A 25366-nucleotide genomic window follows, 5' to 3' on the forward strand; every position below is an offset into this window, starting at 1 on the left:
TTTACACAAGTGTTTTCTTTTATTAAATAATCAACTATTGAAACCGTGAAGATAATGGAAAATACCCATAATGTGAAACTAAAATAGCAGACGAACCGGTCACCAGTTAAAATAGTTCCCGATGAAAAGTGGGCGTGTCGTCATTAGACGAATAGGAAAGAGACTCTTTTCCTAACAAAGTTACTAAATCTCCTCGGCAAATGTAATTCCTTAGCTTGATCCCCCTAAATAGAGTGTCAATATCATAATGTAATATACTGAGATTCTAACGGGACCCTCGAAATAGGATAATATTTCACGGGCGCCACAGTAACGTGCACCGCTTTTGCCGAGAGAATTTAACAGGGGTTATGACTGTCGGACAGGTCGGAAGCACTAAAGCCTGTAAAATGCTTACTATCTTTCGTGATAACCCGTCTGCTTCACTCCTGGCAGCTTGTGGAGGAGTTTATTTCGTCTACTACATCTCTCGAATTGTCAAGGTGAATATTATTCGTTTATTTCAGTTAATAATATGCCATCAGTTCGTCAGAACTTCGTTTTACTGATCGGGTGTAACCCCGACTGGGCCTAGCAACTGATCTGCCAAAGTTGAGATGATAGAGGTAATATAAGGACTTTTTTTGCGTACTTACGGGAACCCACGTGAATATACTTTTACTGTGTTTGACTGCATTGTAAATATTTGTGTGACGAAAGAACACATTCAGTTGAACAATTTAATCAAGTCATTTGAATTTCATCACTGCGCCAGTCAGACAGACAGGCTTTGCAACTTTAATCAGGTTCTAGGCCTAATTATATAAGCCTTCCATCTCAGCAGTTTAACCAAATGCTCTCCCTCGTCTATTTGAATATATTTTCTGTATTGAAAATAATGTTCATAAAATCTCAATGTAAGTCACTAATAAGTGAATCACAATGTCATTCAGTCATGCGATTCTAAATCTATCACATTATCATTTGAAAAGCCTAGAATTATTTGAACTAGAATCTATCTGTGACAGTTGCTGTGAGTCACATTATTTAAGACATCCTAAGCTACCTTTAACAATGATCTTTTGACATGTTTGTTTACTTGCACTCAAATTAAACATGGAGGAAATCTCTTATATTTGTTTGTTATCCACGTCTTAAGCTGTCCCAAAAATGTTTCACTACTAGCACATAGCTTTTGACTCGTTATTCTGAGTGCTGGTCACTGACCAGGTATCACCTTTTTATTCATGTTATTTCTGAAATATTCTGTGTACTAAGTTAACTGCAAATAACTTTGATTTGTGTGAAACTGTGAGCAAATGTTTGTATTTCTGTCTGTGGAAAAAAATCAGTAGATTTCTGTTTTACGCGGGGAGAGGGAATGAAAACAGACTACACTGGAAATAGAAATTTCTCGTGGACCAACTGTACCTGGTGTCGCCATCATCTAAACAGCTAATGCCAAGTGATCACACACACTGCTTCGATTGAAAAGAAATTCTTTTATCGATTTGTTGTCTACAAACTAACGTACACCAATATTCCCCAAATTCGATTTACACATACTTATCCTCAACACTATGTACTATGGATTTTGCAATATATATACAGTGTTATGCATCTTTGGAAAATTGGCTCAAATAGGTTTTAGAATTGTAATTTGGGAAGGAAATGACAGACAGATTGTAAGCTATAAGAGAACTGAATGTGTATCATCGTGTCGTTGGATTTTTGTTTACATGTGAATTAGTCACGTGACTCCTCCCGTGTGTCTCTTCTAAAGTTGTTTTTGAGCAAGGTGATTATATGGGTTGTTTTTTTTAATATTTCTTCTCAAGAGTCAGTTTTGTTTATCATTTTTGTATAAATATTTCTCTCTTCTAATGAAACCGAGCAAAAGTAAAATGAGATGTGATCACGTGCGCATTATGATGGGGAGTTGGCGATAATTGGTCCTTGGTGATGACTGGTCGCTATCCAGTAGAGTATTATATGAAATTTAGATTTTGCTTGTGTTTAGCCTTGTGTAATAACCATTCTGCAAGGATTTTTTATATGCATTAATGTCTTAAATCTAGATTGCCATTTTGTTTGTGAAAGTGAAGAGTTAAGCCATGTCAATAAATGATTGCTCATTTGACATTAATCAAACAGTTCAGCAGTAACTTGACATGTTATATGGCATAAACAAAACCAGACTTTAATATACCATGATATACTGGGCTTGACATTCATAGAAAATAGCCACTGGCTACTTTGTCCACAACTTGATATATGCACTTATCATTGTTAGATATTATTATTTACAGACCCTTTTTCATAAGATATGACAAGAAGTAACTTACAAGTCAACATTTCTTTATAAAGTTGACTGTTGACACTCACAACTAAATATCATCTAGTCAAATATTTCTTTTCAGCTGTAAAATTAATTTCGGGGTAAGTTCAATTTACAGTAAAGACAAGATATTTTATGGATGACAACTTTTTTATACTGTTATGATCCGACTTTCAGTATAGATCCTGATACCGTTGTCAAGCAAATATGAAGAGAATACTGAAACGTTGCATCATAAGAGAATAAAGAAGTTGTCATCAATAAATAAAATATCTTGTATTTACTGTTACTTACCAACTTCTAAAAATGCCAGTCATTAAATCAATAAATTTAACCAGAGATTTTGCTAAGGTAGTTTGAAGTTAGTGCACAGTCCCTATGTATTGCGCTAGTTAGTCACCTGGGCCAGTAGAAATAAGAAAGTGGTGGCCAGGATTAATATTTTACTAGCATTTGTCTAGTTGGCCAGTATATTTGTCAAAGCCTGGTATATGTTACTCTGTCATCTATGTTAGTGTTTGACATTTGATAAACAGATACAACTTGGCACAAGTTCACTCGCTGGAGTCAGTGTGACTAATGTTAAGATATGCTTAAGACATGTAGAGTTTCTGAAAAATGTATTAATTTGAACAAAGGATATGCATACACTTATTTTTCTTTAAATTGAAATCTGAATAGCAAGTTATAATTAATACATACTGTTTTCTCAGGCCATAGGTCACTTATTTCACCTTGCCTTGTTTCTTAATCTTACTAAGACCTAGAAATACATTTCACCCCAATTGCCTGATTGATAACAATTTAATGTGCTGATCCTAACATATTTTCCAGTGGTAATCACTTTTAACGTCAAAACAAAGTGCACACATGAAAGTATGTGTACCAAACACTGCTGAAGTTGCAAGTGTTTTTTTACAAAAGCTACCTCCCTACCTACCAGAACCACATTAATTTATTAGACGTAAATATTTAATTACTGGAAATTCACACCCTTTATATGGCTTTAAAAGTTCAATTTAGAACGGGTTAAGGCACTGTTGACTTCGGCTGTTCCTATAGATTCCTTTCTTGTTTCTGTTTCCAACCAAGGAGTCAGTCATTATTGGTTTTCAAGTAGTTCATTTAATTATAAAGAATGTCTGCCAACTTGCTGGGAAATCATACGTATAATACGCTATTGCAGTTAAACAGGTCTGGTTTTGACGAGACTTTAATTAAGATCCTTTCTTCATTTTGAATTTGGTTCCATGTGAAATTATGCTGTATCCTTCAAATGTAATGTTAAACCCTGTGTTAAATTTGCTCTTATTTAATAGTTATAAAATATCTTTAATACGATTAAGCTTATCTTTCAACACCCTGCATACTCCTTCCTCTCCAGCATAGATGTAGTGAATTAAATGCTGATATGTCCCGGGACAATTTGTCTGATATGTTTGCTTGTAAATGTGGGGTGTTTTGTGAAAATGTGCTCTATACAACTTAGAATGTTCAATATACACATGATATACAGACAAATTACAGTTGACTTGATTAGAAATATCATACTATTTATTTGAAGCATAATGGGGGTAGTCAACCATATTCCCCATATTTGACGCCCTGGCATTTATTAATTTTGTTCAAGCTATTGACCTGTCGTCTATTTGAGGCTTGGCATCTTTTCAGTTCAATGCTGGCACAGTGGCGTCTTACCGCCTTACTGAAACCTACATTTTACAGTTATACGAAGGGTACATTTGCAGGAACGGTCATTATAAGTGAAGGGAATAATCATCACATGTTGTAAGTGAATGTGATAGGGATAATTAATTTCATCAAATGATGGCCCCGGCCTTTTATTAGAGACATATCGGCTAGCAGAGGCCAGGCTTCTATTTTTTGGACAGAGCATCAATTAGAGGCAGGTGTGTATTATATACATGGCATCTAATCGAGGAAATGTGGTAACTTGAAAACGTTTCTGAATGGAGACAGAACTATATATATTTATATTGGAGAAACTGGTATGCAACTGAAAGACCGAATCACTGTACACAGACAACAGATTCGCGATCCAAATGTGCGTTGTATAAATGTAAGCAAAGACATTGATGAATGCGGGAGTGGTCATTTTACTGTCTTTCCGTTTTATAAATTGTTTAATAATGACAAACATTTACGAATGGAAAAAGAACAGATGTTCATTAGGCTTTTGAAACCTAAACTTAATTCAAAAGTATAATTTTCAAACCTTCCCCATGTAGCTCAATGTGTATTTGTGCACTCACACCATAATGTATTCATGCCTCCTGCTATTATTACTAGCTATGACGTCAAAAGCATAACGTGTGTTGTCGCCTAGGACTACGTTTTACTTCTCCCTCTATTGTCACAATTACATCATAGGCATTATGACGCCACAAATACTACTGTTATGCGTCCTTATTCTTAGTTGCAGCTAACTCAGGCACACAACCTATTGATGTTTTGGCAGTTTTTCTGAACAAACACAAATCAGGGTGGTTCAGTGTATAAATATTGTAAACTTCCTGTTGTGTCCACCAGTCCATGTGCACTGTCACATGTTAATTCATTGACTGATACGGTTGACCCCAAGGTAGTAGGCTGCCTGTTGCCATGTCTGAGTGTCAGGGAGAGTAGATAAGTGTCATATGAGTGCAGTGTACAGTCAGTATCTTTCCTCTCAACAGCTGATTGAGGAGGGAATGTTACCAACTTTTGTAAGATTAGGCCGGACAAAAATGTTGTGGTTTGATCATGTTGATTCAATAGCTCTTCAAATTTGGGGTCATTATGTTACTAAGTAGCAATTGATACATCTGTCTGCAACCCTAGCTACTAGTCCGAAGCCCGAGTCTAGTAAAATGTCTTCTGGTCTAACAGCGGTAGAAACTAACAGTTTCAGTCCACTAGTCCTTATAATGATATCATATAGCAAAACCTTTAAAAATGGCTAATTTCTACTAGTCCTTAGGATACCTTTACTATTGGGCAGTTTGGCAAGGACTATAGGACTAGTGCCAAATTTCTAACCCTGGGCCTTGTGAGATCACATTGTACTAGGCCACAGAGTAGCCTAGTGGTTAAAGTGTTCGCTCGTCACACTGAAAACCAGGTTTGAATGTGTCCCCAAGTATGGATATTGCTGGAATAATGCTAAATGTGGAGTAAAACCATACTCTCACTCCTATAAATTACGACTCAAATATATTCTGTAAATTATGCCAAGGTTTATTTTCAGGCTAGCTAGTAGACTCAAGGGTTTTGGAACAGACTGTTTGTTGTGATACTGGTGTCACGATTAACACGTCGACATAATTGATTTGAGCAGTTTTTGTGGGGTTCTTGTGAAAATGTGCTCCAATACTGTTCAATATACAGACAAATTACAGTTGATTTGATTTGAAATATCATACGTATTTATTTGAAGCATAATGGGGGTAGTCAACCAAACTTCCCTTTTTAGACGCTCTGGCATTTATTAATTTTGTGCAAGCTGTTGACCTGTCGTCTATTTGAGGCTTGGCATCTCTTCTGTTCAATGCTGGCACAGTGGCGTCTTACCACCTTACTGAAACCTACATTTTACAGTTATACAAAGGGTACATTTGCAGTGAAGGGAATAACCATTACATGCTGTAAGTGAATGGGATACTGATCATCAAATGATGGACCCGGCCCTTTATTAGAGACATGTCGTCTAGCAGAGGCCAGGCTTCTATGTTTTGGCTTCTATGGTTTCATACAATAGCTCTTCAAATTTGGGGTCATTATGTTACTAAGTAGCAATTGATACAACTGTCTGCGACCTTGAGCCACTAGTCCGAAGCCCGAGTCCAGTAAAATGTCTTCTGGTCTTGTGAGATCACATTGTACTAGGCCACAGAAGGGCGTAACCTAGTGGTTAAAGTGTTTGCCCGTCACACTGAAAACCAGGTTTGATTCCCCACAAGGGTACAATGTGTCCCCAAGCATGGATATTGCTGGAATAATGCTAAATGTGGAGTAAATCCATACTCACTCCAATAAATTACGACTCAAATAAATTCTGTAAATTATGCCAACGCCCAAGGTTTATTTTCAAGGGTTGTAGACTTAAGGGTTTTGGAACAGACTGTTTGTTGTGATACTGGTGTCACGATTAACACGTCGAAAAAATTAATTTGAGCAGTTTTTGAGTGGAATGGTCCATGTTCAATGTGGCACAGCTAACAAGAGGTGTTGGTATTTTCCAGTTGTGCTCCACTTGCGTGACTTATATTAGGCAGTATGGTGATGCTTGCCCAACGTGGGGTCAGGCCTGGTTACTCGTAAATGTTACTTTTTGAAAGATGATACAGAATTAAAACATGACTTCATACATGAGTAGGCGTATAGTGTAAATTTCTGATGCATTTCATAAAATTCATTTGCCAACCCCTGAATCCTGAATACTAATTTACGCTGATCTCAAAATGACATGTCAGAATTCACTCGACAAAGGAGTGTTTATCACTGACAACAACCTCTAGAACACATGCCTACCCCATAAAAGGGTGTGATTAGAAGTTAATTTACAGAGAAATCTATAGAAAAAGATATATTATATAAAGGAAAGGGTACCTACACTATATTTTTTGTCAATATTGAATCTGCGTACCAAATCTGATTAATTTTTTATTGTGCCCTGTGAGCCCCACTTCCAAAAGCTTATGCTACAATCACACCAAAGTAGTTCTATCCCGTTCAATCCGCTTTAAACAAAATACTAGAACGGGCTGTGATCACGGTAGAACGCGTAGTTTGGCATAAAGTACGATGCTAGTTCGTTCATAAGCAGTCCTCAATACGTCTATCTCGTTCTTAGCCAGTCTGCAGTCCGTTTGTATCCAGTTCAGATCGTGTAAAAGTGCCCGTTCACCTCATCCCGACAACGTTTCGAAGCAGTTCGAGCACGTCCGTAGCCATTTTGAACCCGTTCTTAACCAGTTCAACCTCATTCTACCCCCTTCACAATACGTCCAAGCCAGTTCTAACTAATTCTTAATTCGACCAACTCGTTCGCAGTACGTCCTCATCTCGTCCCAAGTGCGTGTCTATTCGCGTCCTGGCCCGAGTCCTATGGATACTGAGCGCGTTGTAGTCAGTCTTCATTCAAGCCCAGGGCTCCGAGCTGTACACATCATGCCTCAAAAGAGAAGTCGACCTGGTCGGTGTGCACACGTACTGAAGTTTATGTCCGACTGCACCACGTCGTAACACGTCCCTAGTAGGTTCGAAGTACGGCAATTCCGTTTGAAGTACGGCAATTCCGTTCATTATGTCTTTCTCGTTTTGAGTATAATGTCAATCCGACTAATTGCAGAAAGGGATGGACGGGATAAAATTTTGAGCAGACTCAAAGTTCTAGAGCACCCTCCCCGTTCGAGCCTGTCCATGAAGTTCGTAAAAAGACTGTCAATAGTTGCTACAACGTCCGCTACGTTCATACACAGTTGGAGCCCGTTCGACAAAATTTTTACGAACGTATTGAGAGCTAGTTTGGTGTGATGGGAGTATAAATAACCTCAAAAATAAAAACTGTGAAGATCCAGGTTAGAAATGATCTTCCGCAAACCCTGCTTGTTGTAAGTGGCATCAGAAGTGTTGGTTGCTCCAGTTATAAAGGGTTCTAGTTAAAAGTTAAGTTATGTCATGTATTCTATTTATTTATTTATAAATTGATAAACAATTATTCTTAAAAAAAATTTCTATCATCGATGATGTCAGTAATTGTTGACAAATATTGAGGTCAATTTCCATCAGTAATTGCAATATGACATTTGATATTGCTTCGCAGTTCCAACTCATCACATTATCAAAGCATGTTGCATTTTATGGGACATATACACAAAAGCCATGTGTTGCAGATAATAAACAGGTTGTTATTCAAATGTTAGTCGTCAAGGTGTCTAGACATGACTAGGCAATAAATTATTGATGCCAAACAGTTTAGAGATACATTGGTGACCAAAATTGGTACGTCATCAACTTTTGTGACACTGGCAGAAAGCCAGCCTAGCTTCCTAGCACATGTGTATGTTGAATCATTTTTGGATGTTATGAATAAAAATTATGACAAGCAGGAAGCTCAAGTCATGGTTCTCACAAGCAGTTCAGCTGCTGATAACAAATCACATGAGTCGATGATGACATAAATGTCGTAATTCCACAGGCTGTTGCAGCAGGCATTTTTGTTCATTTGTCTGATTCAGTTGCTAACTGTACTAATAATCATGACACAGTTATCAGAGATCTGAGATTTTATATATTTAGACATGTTTATTAGGGCAGTTACTATTCACTCATGTGTTCGGTGAATCGAACCGTATCCATTTATGAATTGAATCCGTTTTTCGTGGCCACCAGAATCGAATATTTATGAAATGTGCATTTACATAAAAATACCCATAAGAACATGTTATATGCATAGATTTCTTCAAGAGACAGCACTCTTATACTATTTAATTTGACAGTATTGTGGTCACTGGTCATTGTTGCATTTGAGCAGATACTAGAACCTGGATTAATGCAGTATATAAATGTATAATATATTAATAATTAACAAACCATGTCAAATAATTTATGTTGTTATTGCTTCACTGAATATAAGAAATAATACATCAGCTGCTGACTTGTTTCGTGAATTGATATTCGTATTCGTTACCCTATATTCGTGATACGAATCATATTCACCTGATAGTTCATCGTTGCAGCCCTAGTGTTTATGCATCTATGTTTCAACTTTGATAAATGTATGGGACCTGGGTGCGACCTGGTTTTATCTGGTGCAGCTTGGTTTTCATGTCTCATTAAAATCAGATATTAGTTTTCGCTACCGCTAAACAAAGATCTGAGGACATCCCATTACGGGTCACGTCAGAACGACCTCTCGCGAACTTTGACCAATCAATGAAATGACTGACAAGAAATCGACATCAGCCAATCAGAAGGGAGCTTTCTCGAGCTTTACGACACTAGTTTCAAACTGGCAACTACGCTTCGAAACATATTTTGACGTATTCTCGGTTAAAATTTTTAAATCTGATAAAAAGAACATTCTGGAATGGCTTATAGATGGCCTAGATTGTATGGATATAATCATAAGACCCGTAACTGTTGTTCGGTATACCCGCGGCGCTGTTAAATATTTCGAGGTTGCATGATCAGAAAACACATTCCGTCTGTCACTTTCATGATCTGGTAAGCGACGCTGTGATTGGTTGGATGAAAGGTCGTTCTGACGTGCCCCGTAATGGGATGTCCTCAGATCTTTGTTTAGCGATAACGAGAACTAAGATCTGATTTTAATGAGATTGCATATCTACATGCATCTACTGCAAGTTAGATTGAGTTCTTTAACTTGAACCCTGTCAAGAAAATGTGTCTTTTGTAATTTGGTTCATTTTTTGCCAATGGCAAGCACTTGTTGTTCAGCATTTAGTAATGGTGGCTTGCTCACTCACTAGGGATGGGTATTGGAGGTTAATGTATATCCAATTATTTGGCAATGCACAAGGCCATATTGAAATACATATAATGATATATTGTATAATTCTAAATTTTTGATTCAGAAGCGATCTGATACATTAAGGTATGAACTGAAGATCATAAATGGAACATCGGAGATACTGGTTTGACATAATGTTTACTCATTTAATAAATACGCAGCCATATTGAGGCCCCGGTTGCTCGCTCCTGGGCAGCAAAGGCATTTGGCAAGTATATAACATTAAACACATGAAAAATATTCCAGTTTGAAATCACTCGATATGTCGAGCATGAAAATGTAATATTATGATGCATATTGTGGAAAGAATGAACCTCAATTTACCGATATAACGGTAGTACCTCACACCGTTATCACTCACACATCATGCTATAAAGTTAAGACTTATGTTTTCTGTTACAGAAGCCGATAATAGCTTGCCAGGATCAACGGCTTTTGAAGTTTTTGAAGAATCATTGCCCGGTTATAGCTGAGAAGTACTGGCCAACATGGTGGTGTTCAGAGTCCAGGCTTCAGACCATCTTCCGTGCCATCCTCCAGTCCTCACCCCCTCTCGCATACAACAGGTACTGACTTCAGCACTCGTCATGTCACCCCCCTCATCCTCCAGTCCTCACCCCCTCTCGCATCCAACAAGTACTGACTTCAGCACTCGTCATGTCACCCCCCTCATCCTCCAGTCCTCACCCCCTCTCACATACAACAGGTACTGACTTCAGCACTCGTCATGTCACCCCCCTCATCCTCCAGTCCACACCCCCTCTCATTCTTCAGTCCTCACCCCCCTCCCCTGACCCCCTCTCATCCTCCAGACCTTACACCCTCTCATCCTTCAGTCCTCACCCCCCTCATCCTCCAGTCCTCACCCCCTCTCATCCTCCAGTCCTCACCCCCTCTCACATACAACAGGTACTGACTTCAGCAATCGTCATGTCACCCCCCTCATCCTCAAGTCCATACCCCCTCTCATTCTTCAGTCCTCACCCCCCTCCCCTGACCCCCTCTCATCCTCCAGTCCTTACACCCTCTCATCCTTCAGTCCTCACCCCCCTCATCCTCCAGTCCTCACCCCCTCTCATCCCCCAGTCCTCACACCCTCTCATCCTTCAGTCCTCATCCCCATCCCCTGACCCCCTCTCATCCCCCAGTCCTCACACCCTCTCATTCTTCAGTCCTCACCCCCATCCCCTGACCCCCTCTCATCCTCCAGTCCTCACACCCTCTCATTCTTCAGTCCTCACCCCCATCCCCTGACCCCCTCTCATCCCCCAGTCCTCACACCCTCTCATTCTTCAGTCCTCACCCCCATCCCCTGACCCCCTCTCATCCCCCAGTCCTCACACCCTCTCATCCTTCAGTCCTCATCCCCATCCCCTGACCCCCTCTCATCCCCCAGTCCTCACACCCTCTCATTCTTCAGTCCTCACCCCCATCCCCTGACCCCCTCTCATCCCCCAGTCCTCACACCCTCTCATTCTTCAGTCCTCACCCCCATCCCCTGACCCCCTCTCATCCTCCAGTCCTCACCCCCTCTCACATTCAATAGGTACTGTCTTCAGCACTCATCATGGCCCCACTCTCATCCTCCAGTCCTAAAAAATTCACAAGAATGTTCTGAGACACCACAAGATTGAGGAAGCATTTTTTCCAGGGGGCTGTTCCACAAAGGGATCATTGCACTATGACTATCGTACCCTTTGGTAGACTATTGGAGTTACAATCATCTTAGTGCTAAGATGGCTTTGTGGAACCATCATTTGCACTTACTATTGGCCATTGTTGATGATGTTGCAAAATATAAGTGACTGTATCTCACCTAACAGAAACGTCTCATTAAATAGGGTGATCTCTCCATTAAATGTGGTTATATATAACCATGATTAAATGCATGTTTGTGTCCTTTATATCTAATAATAATCTGACATTGAGATGCTAAAGATGTTGCAAGTAACATTCACCTCAGTTGCAATGTACCTGATCAGCACCTCCTGACTGATTCTGACCGATATTGATATAGTTTAGTGATGTTTCTTATCTGGGCAAAGCAAACACAGGTCAGCTTGATAGCTGTATCCAGCCTATGGAACTTGGACCAGTAGACGTATAGTGTCAACAAGTGAACATTATCATACAAGGATTGACACCAAATCATTGATATTAGATCAAGACGCAAGTCTTGAGTTATGATGTTTTAGATAAGAAGACAGAGAAGTTTTCAGCAAAGACCTTTGTCCAATTTCATAATTGTTTGTGGTTTCCCAATTGCATTGTTATTTATTCCCAGTTACCATAATGACCATTATTAATGGTTTATGCCCCATTCTTCTGTGACAGACCAGTAGAACTATCTAGTAAAAATTAGCACAAGCTTTCTTAGGGATAGGCACTTATTATATGGTAGGGGTGGGAGGGATGGTGTTGAGGTTAGTGTGGTTAGGAGGGATTCATGAAAAATGACACTGTGGACAGGAGGGGGTGGGAGGAGGACAAAACCTATCACTATTTAGGGACTGGTCCTATATTATAGATAGGGTGTCATGAAAAAATGTTGGGTTGGGGAATGTAGGGGGTCAGGAAAATATGCCACAGTGCTAATACCAATCCCATGCCTCTCTATAATAAATGACCAGTCCCTTAGCCAAGAATTAACATCATGTGATTCATGTCCCTGACAGTGACTTCTAGGAATCTTGAGGTATAGAATAATTTCTCACTTTTTGCCATGGTGCATATATATGTCTTCTGAATATGGGACTATTTTCTATCCCTCTGTTTGTCAAGAATGTGTTTGTCAAGAAAAAGTGGCGTTGTGCTTCAAAAGTTTTATGTGTGGACTGGTCAAGGTGACTGAACTGCTATTCAGAACGGCAACAAAGGTGAAATGGTTGAGTGGTTATTTTCATCTGTTTCAGTGAGATCATTGACACCCCCGATGGAGGACAGATCAAGCTGGACTGGGCTGAGAACACTGGGGACCATCGCTATGACGACAACCTCCGACCTACCGTCCTCATTCTGCCTGGACTTACAGGTGACAAACATGATGAGGACAGGAGTGTATATGGGGTGGATGAGCACAGGGGTGTATATGGGGTGGATGAGGACAGGGGTGTGGATGAGGACATGGGTGTGGATGAGGACAGAGGGGTGGATGAGGACAGGGGTGTGGATGAGAACAGAGGGGTTGATGAGGATAGGGGTGTAAATGGGGTGGATGAGGACAGGGGTGTATATAGGGTGGATGAGGACAGAGGGGTGGATGAGGACAGAGGGGTGTATGTGGGGAGGATGAGGACAGGGGTGTATATGGGGTGGATGAGGACAGGGGTGTATATGGGGAGGATGAGGACAGGGGTTTATATGGGGTGGATGAGGACAGGGGTGTACATGGGGTGGATGAGGACAGATGGTGTATATGGGGTGGATGAGGACAGGGATGGATGAGGACAGGGGTGTATATGGGGTGGATGAGGACGGGTGTATGTGGGGTGGATGAGGACAGGAGTGTATATGGGGTGGATGAGCACAGGGGGGTGGATGAGGACAGAGGGGTGTATATGGGGTGGATGAGGACAGGGGTGTATATGGGGTTGATGAGGACAGGGGTGTATGTAGGGTGGATGAGCACAGGGGTGTATGTGGGGTGGATGAGGACAGGAGTGTATATGGGGTGGATGAGCACAGGGGGGTGGATGAGGACAGAGGGGTGTATATGGGGTGGATGAGGACAGGGGTGTATATGGGGTTGATGAGGACAGGGGTGTATATGGGGTGGATTAGGACAGGGGTATATATGGGGTGGATGAGGACAGGGGTATATATGGGGTGGATGAGGACAGGGGTGTATGTAGGATGGATGAGGACAGAGGGGTGGATGAGGACAGGGGTGTATATGGGGCTTGAGATGTGGGATGCACTATTAATCTGCACAGATATATTTATTGCTTATATTTCATGTGCATTTCTGATATCCCCTACCATGATATTGCTAGACTATGGTGTATAATTTCAGGATGCAGCAATGAACCATATATCCTCCACATGGTGCATGATGCCATCGACCTTGGCTACAGGTGGGTGTTTGTATACCAGCTAGTCTTTCTACTAGCCTTCCTACTAGCCTTTCTTCTAGCCTTTCTACAGCAGCCTATTCTGTCTCAAATAGGACCCCCTTGGGAATTCCGGGTTAGAACCGGTCCCCAACAACCTGTGCTGGTCGTAAGAGGTGACCAAATGGATTTTGTGGCTAGACTCGGTGACTTGGTTGATTACGTGTCATCTTTCCCTGACGGCGTGGATCGTTGCTCATGATATCAGTCACTGGATTGTCTGGTTTAGACCAGATTATTTACAGGTTGATGTCATATTGCTGGAATATTGCTGAGTGTGGCGTTTAACAACAAACACACAAATAATCTCAAATAAGAAAAGACACAAATGTCAACAACAGCCTCCAAAATATTTATGATTGTTAAACCCTAATGATACGGTTTGCCTCAGACAAAGTTGCTCAGGCTACTGTTTCTATCCCTGCCTTGATGGGCATATAATAATACTTTTTGCTGATGGAATTTACTTGCAGATATCTAGGGATTTTAGTCGACATCCCTCATACCATCATGTGAATTCTAGGTTAGAATCGGTTTCCAGGAGTCTTTGCTTGTTGTATTTGGCAGGGATCAGGTGGTCAGGCTTGTGACTTGTTTGAATGGGTGGCGTTGTACTCTGACTTGAAGTCAAAGGGAAGCAACTCCCACTCTCACATACATCATCCCCCTAGTCAAGAGAGCGTCATGGTCTTTGCAATAGCAGCGATAGAAACTAATTGTTTTAGTCTGCTAGTCCTTACAAAGATAACATAGCAAAACCCTTAAACATTTCTTCTAGCCAATTTCTAACAAGGATAGCGTGCAAACAATTTGCTAGTGTTTCAACAGAAATAAACGAAAAAGATAGATTGATTCGCATAACATTTTGTATGGGATGATTTTATGCAAGCATCTGCTATCTGCTGTAAAGGATAAGTCATAATCGGTTAATGCAATGTTTGTGGCATGTTTTCTAGGATCTGTTGTTCATGTTTTGAAAGTGCCAGTGGAAACCAGTCGGTTTTCTAGTCAGGAAAACGACATAAAGAAGAACATTTTTTGATGTCAACTTCTTTATTATTATCATGATAAAGAAGTTGACATCCATAAATTCTCTTCCTTATCTATATCTCATCTAAATGCCTTTCAAAGACCAGAAAAAATACGGCAGATACATATGCCAAATCGTTTTCTTCAACATGCCATTCGTTGTCTCTCGTAATGTCCTGAGACAGGCCCTGTCTTATTTTTTGTTGTTTACTGAAGGTAATTTGGTGCTAAGACAACTTCAAGAATACACTTTATAGCCGCGATCTTTTCAAACGGCACATTGATGACGTTCTTAGCGCAAAGATAGCTTAATGAATGGGCCACCTGGCGCCCTAATCTATCCCAGAATCCCTCTCGGGTGTGCATGGATAGGGCACTGTATGAATATGCTCTGTTATTATTACCAAGCCAGGTGTGACAGTATGGATACTGTTTACTTGTAGGTGTGTTGTGTTCAATAACAGAGGCAATGGCGGCGCACAGCTACTGGTAAGTACACACTGCTGTCAGGCATCAACATTCCTTGTGTATTAGTCTGGGCATGGTTGAAATATGTTCCCAGTGCCTCAAGGGCACACTTTGCTGGGACATGTTTGCATTCATGTTAAGTCTTGACCTGCTAAGAATTCATATTTTTGACAATTATGTTTTATGACTGTGTTTAATATGAAAGTCCACAAATAAATCGGAAATGACACGTGGACAATGATGGACATGTGAACACGCTTGATGCTCAGTATATGGCTCACCAGATGTACTCCATTTTCCAAAGGCAAGGGAGTTAACTGACTGTAAAAGTCTGGTTTCCGCCCTTGCCAAGCTAGGCTGGAATTTTTCATCTCCTTCGTAACGCCATCAGTGGCTATGACAAGTTATGTCCCTTCTATGTCCCTCCTATTGACCAATCAGATTCCACCCCTCATATCACTTGCATTTGTTCCATACAAAATGGCGGAAAAGATTTGGAAAATACTTTTAGACGACGAGTTGGTGGTCCACATGCTTTGCAAATCCTGCAATCTACCAAAATCTGGACGGCAGTTTATGAACCAGATGTCGATTTCGTTCTGGATTGGACTATGCATAGACTCATAATAGTCCAGCCAAATATAACTCCATAATTCCAGCCTAGTTCGGCAAGGGTGGAAACTGGACTTTTATCCCTGTTAACCCAAATATAACATTTGTTATATTTGACCACTTTCTCAGTGGCATCCCACTCACTCACTTACTCACCTACTTATGTTAATAGGAGTGACAACTGCACCTACATCATGTAACATATTGTGATGTTTGAGTCATCTTTCAATACTTATGGCTATACTAGATTTCCCAGGATTTGTTCATGTTGCTGACAAAAGGCTGTCGCTATCAATCATAATGTTTTTGTTATCAGACTGAGCATTATGTTTCATGATAGGTAGTAAGGTGAAGCTTGTCCAAGTAGTCATCGGGCAGGGTTATAAATGTTGGAAGTTTGTCACAATGTCAATCATTGCTTTGTCTGGTCCAGACTTGTATATTTTCTGGTCTCCATGAAATAGTTGGAATATTGCTGCATTCGGAGTTGAACAACAAACCAACGAACATGTGAACATGTGTAACCAAGGGAGATAATTCATAAAATGTTCAGAGCATATTGGAAATACATGTGTAGTTTTAATTTGATAAACATGTATAAAATCATTTTTTTCAAACCCACTAATACCTTTCACCTATGTGGCAGACCCCCCGGACGTACTGCGCCGCCGACACGGAGGACTTGGAGCTGGTGGTCAGCCATATCAAGGCCACACGGCCTGACGCCCCCGTCATGGGGGTCGGGATCTCGCTGGGCGGGTATGTACCTGGGAAACACAGCGTCATAGGGGTCGGGATCTTGCTGGGCGGGTATGTACCTGGGAAACACAGTGTCATGGGGGTCGGGATCTCACTGGGGGGTATTTACCTGGGAAACACAGTGTCATGGAGTTCGGAATCACACTGGGTGGTATTTACCTGGGAAACACAGCATCATGGTGGTTGGGATCTCGCTGGGGGTACATACTTTGGAAACATAGCATCAGTGGGATCGCGATCTCACTGGGGGGAAGTACCTGGGAAACAGTGTCATGGCGGTCGGGATCTCACTGGGGGTACGTACTTTGGAAACACAGTGTCATGGGGATCGCGATCTCAGTGGGGGGTACGTACCTGGCACGTGGGAAACACGGCATCATGGGGATCGCGATCTCACTGGGGGTACGTATCTGGCACCTGGGAAACACAGCATCATGGGGATCGCGATCTCACTGGGGGGTACGTACCTGGCACCTGGGAAACACAGCATCATGGGGATCACGATCTCACTGGGGGGTACAAACCTGGCATCTGGGAAACACAGCATCATGGGGATCGCGATCTCACTGGGGGGTACGTACCTGGCACCTGGGAAACACAGTGTTATGGGGGTCGGGATTTCACCGGGTGGTATCTCATTTCATCCTCATCCTCAGTAACATGAAGCACACACCAAGACAAGAATTATAAATTAGACGGTCATATAATCCTCTAGGGCTGGCTATCGATATAGATTATAGAGATCAATAATTACTGACTCAATATCAATCAAGTATCAATGTATATTGGAGAAGGAATTTTAAGCACATATGCTAGAAAGGAATCAACATATTTTTATGCCACTGGTGAGCAGTGACACATGTATGCATGGATTACTTTGTGGACATTTGAGATATTACAAAAACACTTACTTTTCATCTTCGACAACTGACATTATTGACAATTACACATCTTTTTCGGTAAAACTAAACTTTACTTCATCACAATAGTTATTTTTCGATGACAACAGTTTCATATTGATATTCATTAATATTTCTTCCCTTTGACATGTTTGACGATCCTTCCGATTATCAATCTTTTTAGCCAGCCCTACAGGCCTCAAAGTTGCGACTAAAACGGCCACCAATGCGACCTAAATTTGAGTTTGTCTACTGTCTAAATAATTCAGACGTAGCCAAATGACTACCTTGAAAAATATCTTGTGGCGACTAAATTCTTTTGTTACACATCTGTAGACACAAAAATAAATAACAGCTGATCTTGGAAAACACGTCTGCTAATAATTGTACTCGCAAATTATTCCGCCTAAATTTGACAATGAACCAATATACATAAATATTAATGTAGTTGGTACTTTATTTTAGTTGACAATGCACAATGGATAAGCAAGGATATACCTATATAATCTAGTAACATAAATTGTATCTTTCTTCGAGTCACAAGTAACAAAAATCAAGTACAGTTTTCACTAATATACAAATCCAAGACTAGTGCTATAACTTGTACATATAGTAATAGTTATTTGATAAAAGATAATTTCAAATGATTTTGGCTACCTTCAATACTGGCTTGACTTCTTGATTTTAACACTGGCTACCTGGAAAAAAATACTTGTAGCCATATGGCTACTTGGTAGAAATTTAAACTTTGAGGCCTGCCCTATAATCCTCCATTACTTGCAGCATGATACTTTTCAACTACCTGGCCAAGCTGGGGAAGGATGCCCGCCTGATCGCCGGGATGTGTGTGTCGGTCGCCTGGAACGTGTTCGAGTCCACACTGTCACTGGAGCAGCCTCTCAACTGTTTCCTGTTCAACAAGCGCCTCGCAAGACTCCTTACTGACACTGTCAAGAAGTAAGCCCAGACCTTATTTGTGGTACTCATGGCCTAAACCTGCTGAGGAATATGTCTTGGGATTTCATTAACATTATTGGACTATAGTCTAGTGGTTCAAGTGTTGCCTCATCTCTCTAACACCAAGGTTTTATTCCCTACACTGGTACACTGTGTGGCATGGATAAGCCCATTGTTGGTGTTGCCGGTTATTGTACTTCTACAATGTCAAGAAGACACTACAATGTATACAGAATTCTGCTATTGCCCTGGGTCCCGTTCCACAAAGCGATCGTAGCGGTAAGACGATCATAACTCCCATACTTTAACATAGACTTACGACAGTCTTAGCGCTAAGATCGCTTTGTGGAACAGGGCCCTGGCACTCTCTATTTTGAATCTTCAAAAAGTAATCTCAAGATTGCAGATATAAACTTGAGATTAGATTGCATTTCACAAAAAGAAGTTCACAAAGTTTGACTGCAAAGTTCAAATCTTTCATCATTGAAAGCCCAGAATGGGATCATCAGAATATATAATATAGTGAAAGCTATGTTGCGAGTTCTTCCTGGTTCAGCAAGTATGGACATATGAACAGAGCCTGGAGATACTGTACATTCCTGATTTTCACATAATCTTATCTAGTACTGTATTCAACGTAATAAGCGCCCATGGCGATAATTGCTAACATGTTGGCTAGTGAACAATCCCAATTAGCACCCTTTCCGATTGATCAATGTACACAAGACTTATTTATTCGTGTATAATACGCACTCGTGAATTATATGCACTGTTAATTATGGGGAATTAAATTCTGGAAAAATATATCTGTCGAATATAAACATTTCAGGTTGTCAGCATAAACCACGAAATTTTTCTTTCAACTCTGTTTTTTTCCCCAAAATAATATTCTAATGAGAGTCCCCTATTTCTAATTTTGAGAGCGCCCTAGGCGCTTATTACGTCGAATACGGTAACTTATTTTTGTGTATGTGTAAAAATAATTGTGAAAAAGTGTTCAACATCACATGTATCTCTTTCCACTGCTCCACAGGGAGAGATCACTGTGCTAAATGATTGAAAGTGCTTGAATGTAGCTGTATGTTGTTACAGGAACGTGAAGCTGTTTGAGAAACACTACGACATGGAGCACGTCCTGAAGGTGAGCTGATAAAGGGAGATAACCCATGTCTTTAACAAGAGACATGTGGCTAGTGTGTTTACAACTGGCTGATAATGCATCATCGTACCCGAAGTGGTTCATGCTGTCAGTCCAATAGTTTATGGTCACCGAATTGATTATTTACAGGCTGCTTTGATTTGAACTTTTATGTTAAAGTATCTTGACTAGAGTAAAGTTAAGGATAAGATCTGGAGTAGAATAGGTCTTCTGCTACCCATGCTTGGTGTAAAAAGCAACAATGCTTGTCATAAGAGGCAACTAACGGGATTGGGTGGTCTGGCTCGCTGACTTGGTTGATGCATGTCATCATATCTCATTTGCTTAGATCGATGCTCATGATATCAATCACTGGATTATCTGTTCCAGACTCAATTATTTACAGATCGCCGTCATATAGATGAAATACTGCTTAGAGCGGCATTAAACAACAAAAAAACAAAAAAAAAACAGTCACCACTCATTCAGCACCTATAAAGTGAGTGTCAGAATTTTTGTAACATAATGATGTAGTAATTCAGACTCTGGAAATTCTGCCGATCGTCTTTACATATAGTTGATAAAGAAGATATTGTTACCATTTCATTACCCAGAGCAACACTATCCGAGACTTTGACGAGCGCTTCACGGCCAAGGTGTTTGGGTTCAAGTCCGTGGATGATTACTACAAGCAAGCCTCCCTCCATGACAAAGTCCACGCCCTCAAAGTTCCCGTCCTCTGTCTTAGCGCTGCTGATGATCCATTTGCTCCTTTTCACAGTCAGTACAATTTTTATCTGCTACTTAAGTCTTTATTCAATATGTAGGAGGCACAGGTGGCTTTGTCATATAAGGTGCTGCAATTTGATATACAGAGTTGTGTCCCTTTGGTGCAGCAGGATCTGTCTGTCAGCACACCACCCAACTTGCATCACTTGCATCGCTTTTCTGTCACATGAAGCTAAAATGTCATGATATAACTGAAATAGTGTTCAAAAGTCGCCTCTACTCACTATTGTGTTTTAGAGGTTGATATTGTGAAGGAGATGCATTTACCTGTGTCCTAAGGAATTTATTGTAGATAATATATAGAGATATAGCTTGCATTCCTACCACATCAAGCCAAAACATTGTGGTATAACTGAAATACTGTTCAAATGGTTTTAACCAAACTCTCACTCACTCACTCACTCACTCACTCACTCACTCACTCACTCACTCACTCACTCACTCACTCACTCACTCACACACACACACACACACACACACACACACACACACACACACGCACACACACACACACCATAATCTCTACTATTGCTCTGCTTCAAAGCAATATTTTTCACTTTCAGCTATTCCACTGAAGGATGCTGAGAAAAATGACAACATTGCAATCGTTGTTCCATCCTGTGGTGGCCATATTGGATTTCTAGAGGGCTGGTTCCCTCGCCACAAGACCTATATGTACCGCTGGTTCGCTCAGTTCGTGGATGCTGTCTTCAAACACGGTGTAAAGAATGAATAGATGCAGTCAGCAAGTAGATGTTTGAAGAGAACACAGGTCATTAAAACAAGGAATTGGTAACACGGTGTCAATAAAACGTACTTATCTTTGTTAAACATGTCTACCATTTTTAGATCATGTTTTTCACTGATTTGTTACAATAAGGGACCTATCCACAGGTATTTAATAAGAAACAAACTTACTGACATTTCATGGATTTTTTTCACATTGTAATGTTAACATGGTTAAGCATTGATATCATATTTCCGAAGTCCATAAACAAACAAAAAATGTTTTGAAGGAGTACATCTTGCAATTTAAGATTTTCATTAAATTGAAGATGTTGACAGGACATTACAATATATGGCAGAGGTGAACCAGGTTTTTGCTATTAGCAATTCGCAGTCGTTTGAAACAAAAGTAAAATACGGGCTCAGAACAAATGCAGGTCACTTCACTTTCACTTGATTTTAACGTTAAAATGTGCTGCTGTGGTCACAGTGGCTGTTGAAGTCACGAAGGCTTGTCTTCTCTACTGCAGAAGACCTCCCTAGGGAGAAGTTATATGTCTTGTGTAGTCAGTCCCCTGCCACTGAATGAGAGTTGACGAGATATTTCCCATGAATAACCAGTGTGAAACTGCGGGTAGTGGGCTACAACTCATCCAGTCCCATCATCCCGAGGCAAGGAAGTTAACCCTTCAGTGTCCACCCTTGCCAAACTAGACTGGAATTTCTGGGCTGGATTGTAGCACCACCAATGGCAGTTATGTCCCTTTTATGTCCCTCCTATTGACCAATCAGATTCCACCTCTCATATCACTTGCATTTGCTTCAAACAACATGGAGGCGCCTAGTCAAGACAATCTGATTGATTATCAAAATCTATGTTGTAATATAACAGATCTTACTTCACAAGTGCATCAGATCACATGAGCTCCTTGATTAAAGACATGAAAGTATTTGGGAAAATATCTGTTGACGCCGAGCTAGCGGTACATATGCTCTGAAAATCCAGCCATCAATCGAAATCTGAAAGGAAGTTTATGAACCGGATGTTGATTTCATTACACAATTTTGATTGGACTAAGCATAGACTCATTATTCCTTCCAAAATATAACTCATAATTCCAGCCTAGTTTGGCAAGGGTGGAAACTGGACTTTTAAAGTTTACTCCCTTGCCTTGGGAAGATGATCCAATCCTGGTCTCTACATCTCAGATAATATGACACCTTGTGTGCCCAAACTTCGGGGCAAGTCAGTAATGGCTGACAGATTGTCCAGGACTCACTTGCCCTGGGTCGGTTTGACACAGCAATGGTAGCGCTATGACTATCATAAGTGTTAACTAGGGGTGTTATGAAAACATGGGACTTTTCATTAATAACAACTTGTTTATAGTTTGTGACATTTCAGGGCTACTTCTTGTCTCTTCATCAGACTACTGAGTAAACATTTGTGAGTTAAAATACATGCTGATCTGTTTACGAGGCAGGACTAATGTACAAGAATAACACTACAATGAGACAACCAATGGGATTGAGAGACTCAATTTAACAGCAGTGGGAAACAGAGTGATTGGGCTGAGTGGGATACAGGGTAACAATATGTAACAATATGTAACAATATGTAACAGTATGAAACAATATGTAACAACTTAATAATCAAGGTGTATTTGAGGGTTGATAGTGTTCAGCACAGTTGAGTTATATGTTGGGTACCATTAAGTGAGTGAGTTAACATTTAACGTCGCATCAGCATTATTTCAGCCACATAGAGATGAGAACAAGATGATATATACACAAGTGAGTCATGAATACAGAGTTATATTAATAACAAAAAGTTTCAAATATATTTGGGCATAACTATATTACTTTTACAGTTTAAAACACGGGCTAGGGGCCGCCAGTAACCAAAGCTTGGCCACCTTTTTGGGGTTCATGGTGCATCAGCTTCCTGCACGATACCCCAGCAGGATTTACTTCATCACTTTAGCTACTGATGGTGGTGCTCAATACTAGCCAATATTAAAAAAATACTGAGCAGTGAGTTGGCTGAAAACAATGGTTGATGATAGTTACAGTGATTATGATAGGAATTACGTGTCACACAGGGGACAATTATTTTTCGATACTTTAACCTCCTGGACAGAGTCTTCAATAATGTCAGTTGATAATAGCATCACACCAAATTTAAAAACAAGCAATTAATTATTCACGTACATATTTCAAATTTGTGATGCAGAAAGTAGCTTAAGATGAGATGCCCGCTTAACCAAGAAAAGACATCTTTCAGATTTAGGTACCAGTAAGTAGATGCACTGGTCCAAGTTAATATCTGGCTTAATTGTTTGGATGTTTATTATGTCTTGGAGTATTGTTAGTATGACAGTCATAGTGCTAACATCACTTTGTGACATAGGCCCCAGAAAGTCACTCAGAATGAGTTGTCACCTACAGACACCTGCAAGTGTACTGCCAGGCTATTGGTCGTTCATTAGGACAGTCTCCACACATGTTCCTGTTTCTCAGAGAGATTAGTGTGGTGGTGATTATACATCAAGTCCAAGTACTTGCACTCACTGGTTTTGAATTGTTTTTGTATGGTTTTTGTTTCATGTAATTTTAGTCCCACCAAGACGATCTTTAATTTGTGTGCAATAATCTATTACTGATCATCCTCATTCTAGAATCGAAGCACCATCTTCAGAATGAATGTTAATGTTTCATTTTGTTACTTTTTGATCTTCAGAAATAATGCAGTATTTCAAGCATGTGTCAAGTTTAGTTCTTGTCACATTTCTTCTATCTTAATGATATCTGTCTGGAACAGACTTGTACTAATTGTCTCCTTTGCAGTTACTGCCATATGCGTAAACTCACCTCTGTGTCAACTCACCTCTGTGTCCATATGCAACACATATGTACTTTTTTTAGTTGTCCCACTAGGGCTGGACTTTTCACTTGTCATCATGTGATATTTAACCAATAGATACATGACATACCAAAACTTACCATGATGAGCAGTTGTATGATCCTGCCCGACTACTCACGGGTAAATTTACTACCTGGGTACCCACCCCCCTATTACCTGACCCTACCCGGGTACCCGCTGTAGGTCTCAAGAGATAGGTCCAAATGTCGGATTGGGAATAGTTTGACCGTAGCCTTGGCAAAATGTATTTAGATACACGTATAAACCAATCTGGTCATGCATAAACTGAAGTTGACTGAAGTTTTATCTTTATTCAAACATATTAAGTCAGAAGGAATGTGTGCATAGTCAGAAAGAAAAGCAAGCATTAGTCCCTTATAGTGTAAGCATAAAGTTCCAGATAATTTTTGTCATTAAACAATATACACCGTGTATCACGTGATTAGCCACGGGTCGGGGTAGTCCTGTGGGTACCCGGGTCCTACTCAGTAGCCACCCGGCCCGAGTACCCGAGTTACCCGTCCCAGCTGACTCTTCCCAGTTAGAACTGGTCCCCACCAACCAATTCCTGTTGTAAGAGGTGACTCGATGGATTTAACGGTTAATTTCGGTTACGCTGCTGATTACGTGTCATCGTACCACGACAGCATGGATGTTGCTTACAATGTCAATCCCTGGTTTGTTTGGCCCATCTAATCTTCACCGAATCTTCAGTGAATCTTTACAGCCTTTTGTCTGACAGTGGTTCAAACACGTAGCTACTTATGACTTCTGTTGGCAACTATTCACAAAATCTTCTCCAGATAGATGGCAAGCATTGGAAATCTTTCACGATTGTGAATAGTTTACTCACACTTGATCCAGATAGGAATTCTTTCACTGTGCATGTTTCCTAACAAAGAATTTCACCAAATTTCAAGACATTGATTAACATGAAGGGACGCATTTTCCTTTTATTCTCTAGATATTGACTATACAGTGTGGTAGTGTCGAATGTGTCTGACTAGCGTTCATGTGTCACTCTATAGGGACCACAAACTTGATGACGATGCAATTTTACAACTTGTACTAACAATGAAAACTTGTTTCTGTTATTTACAATTTTA

At 40.4% G+C, this 25366-nt stretch overlaps 1 protein-coding gene across 1 annotated transcript; it reads left to right on the plus strand.

The window, feature by feature from the left end:
- Positions 1–326: 326 nt before the first annotated feature.
- On the plus strand, positions 327–24505 carry LOC124149770 (phospholipase ABHD3-like). The gene is made up of 10 exons (XM_046521545.2): positions 327–482; positions 10254–10417; positions 12764–12882; positions 13864–13924; positions 15433–15478; positions 16716–16828; positions 18511–18684; positions 19777–19825; positions 20437–20602; positions 21175–24505. Exons 1-10 carry the CDS (start codon positions 351–353, stop codon positions 21345–21347), a joined length of 1197 nt encoding a protein of 398 aa, XP_046377501.1. The 5' UTR covers positions 327–350; the 3' UTR covers positions 21348–24505.
- The last annotated feature ends 861 nt before the right edge of the window (positions 24506–25366 follow it).

This window comes from Haliotis rufescens, unplaced genomic scaffold, assembly GCF_023055435.1.
Source record: "Haliotis rufescens isolate VD_foot unplaced genomic scaffold, xgHalRufe1.0.p SCAF_1, whole genome shotgun sequence".
Lineage (NCBI taxonomy): Eukaryota > Metazoa > Mollusca > Gastropoda > Lepetellida > Haliotidae > Haliotis > Haliotis rufescens.

What these genes read in the sequence shown, in the direction of transcription:
- LOC124149770 (XM_046521545.2), top strand. Translation starts at nt 351, where the DNA reads ATGACTGTCGGACAGGTCGGAAGCACTAAAGCCTGTAAAATGCTTACT. An exon ending in ACATCTCTCGAATTGTCAAG is followed by an intron (nt 483 to 10,253) that starts GTGAATATTATT and finishes TTTCTGTTACAG; the next exon opens with AAGCCGATAATAGCTTGCCA. An exon ending in CCCCCTCTCGCATACAACAG is followed by an intron (nt 10,418 to 12,763) that starts GTACTGACTTCA and finishes CATCTGTTTCAG; the next exon opens with TGAGATCATTGACACCCCCG.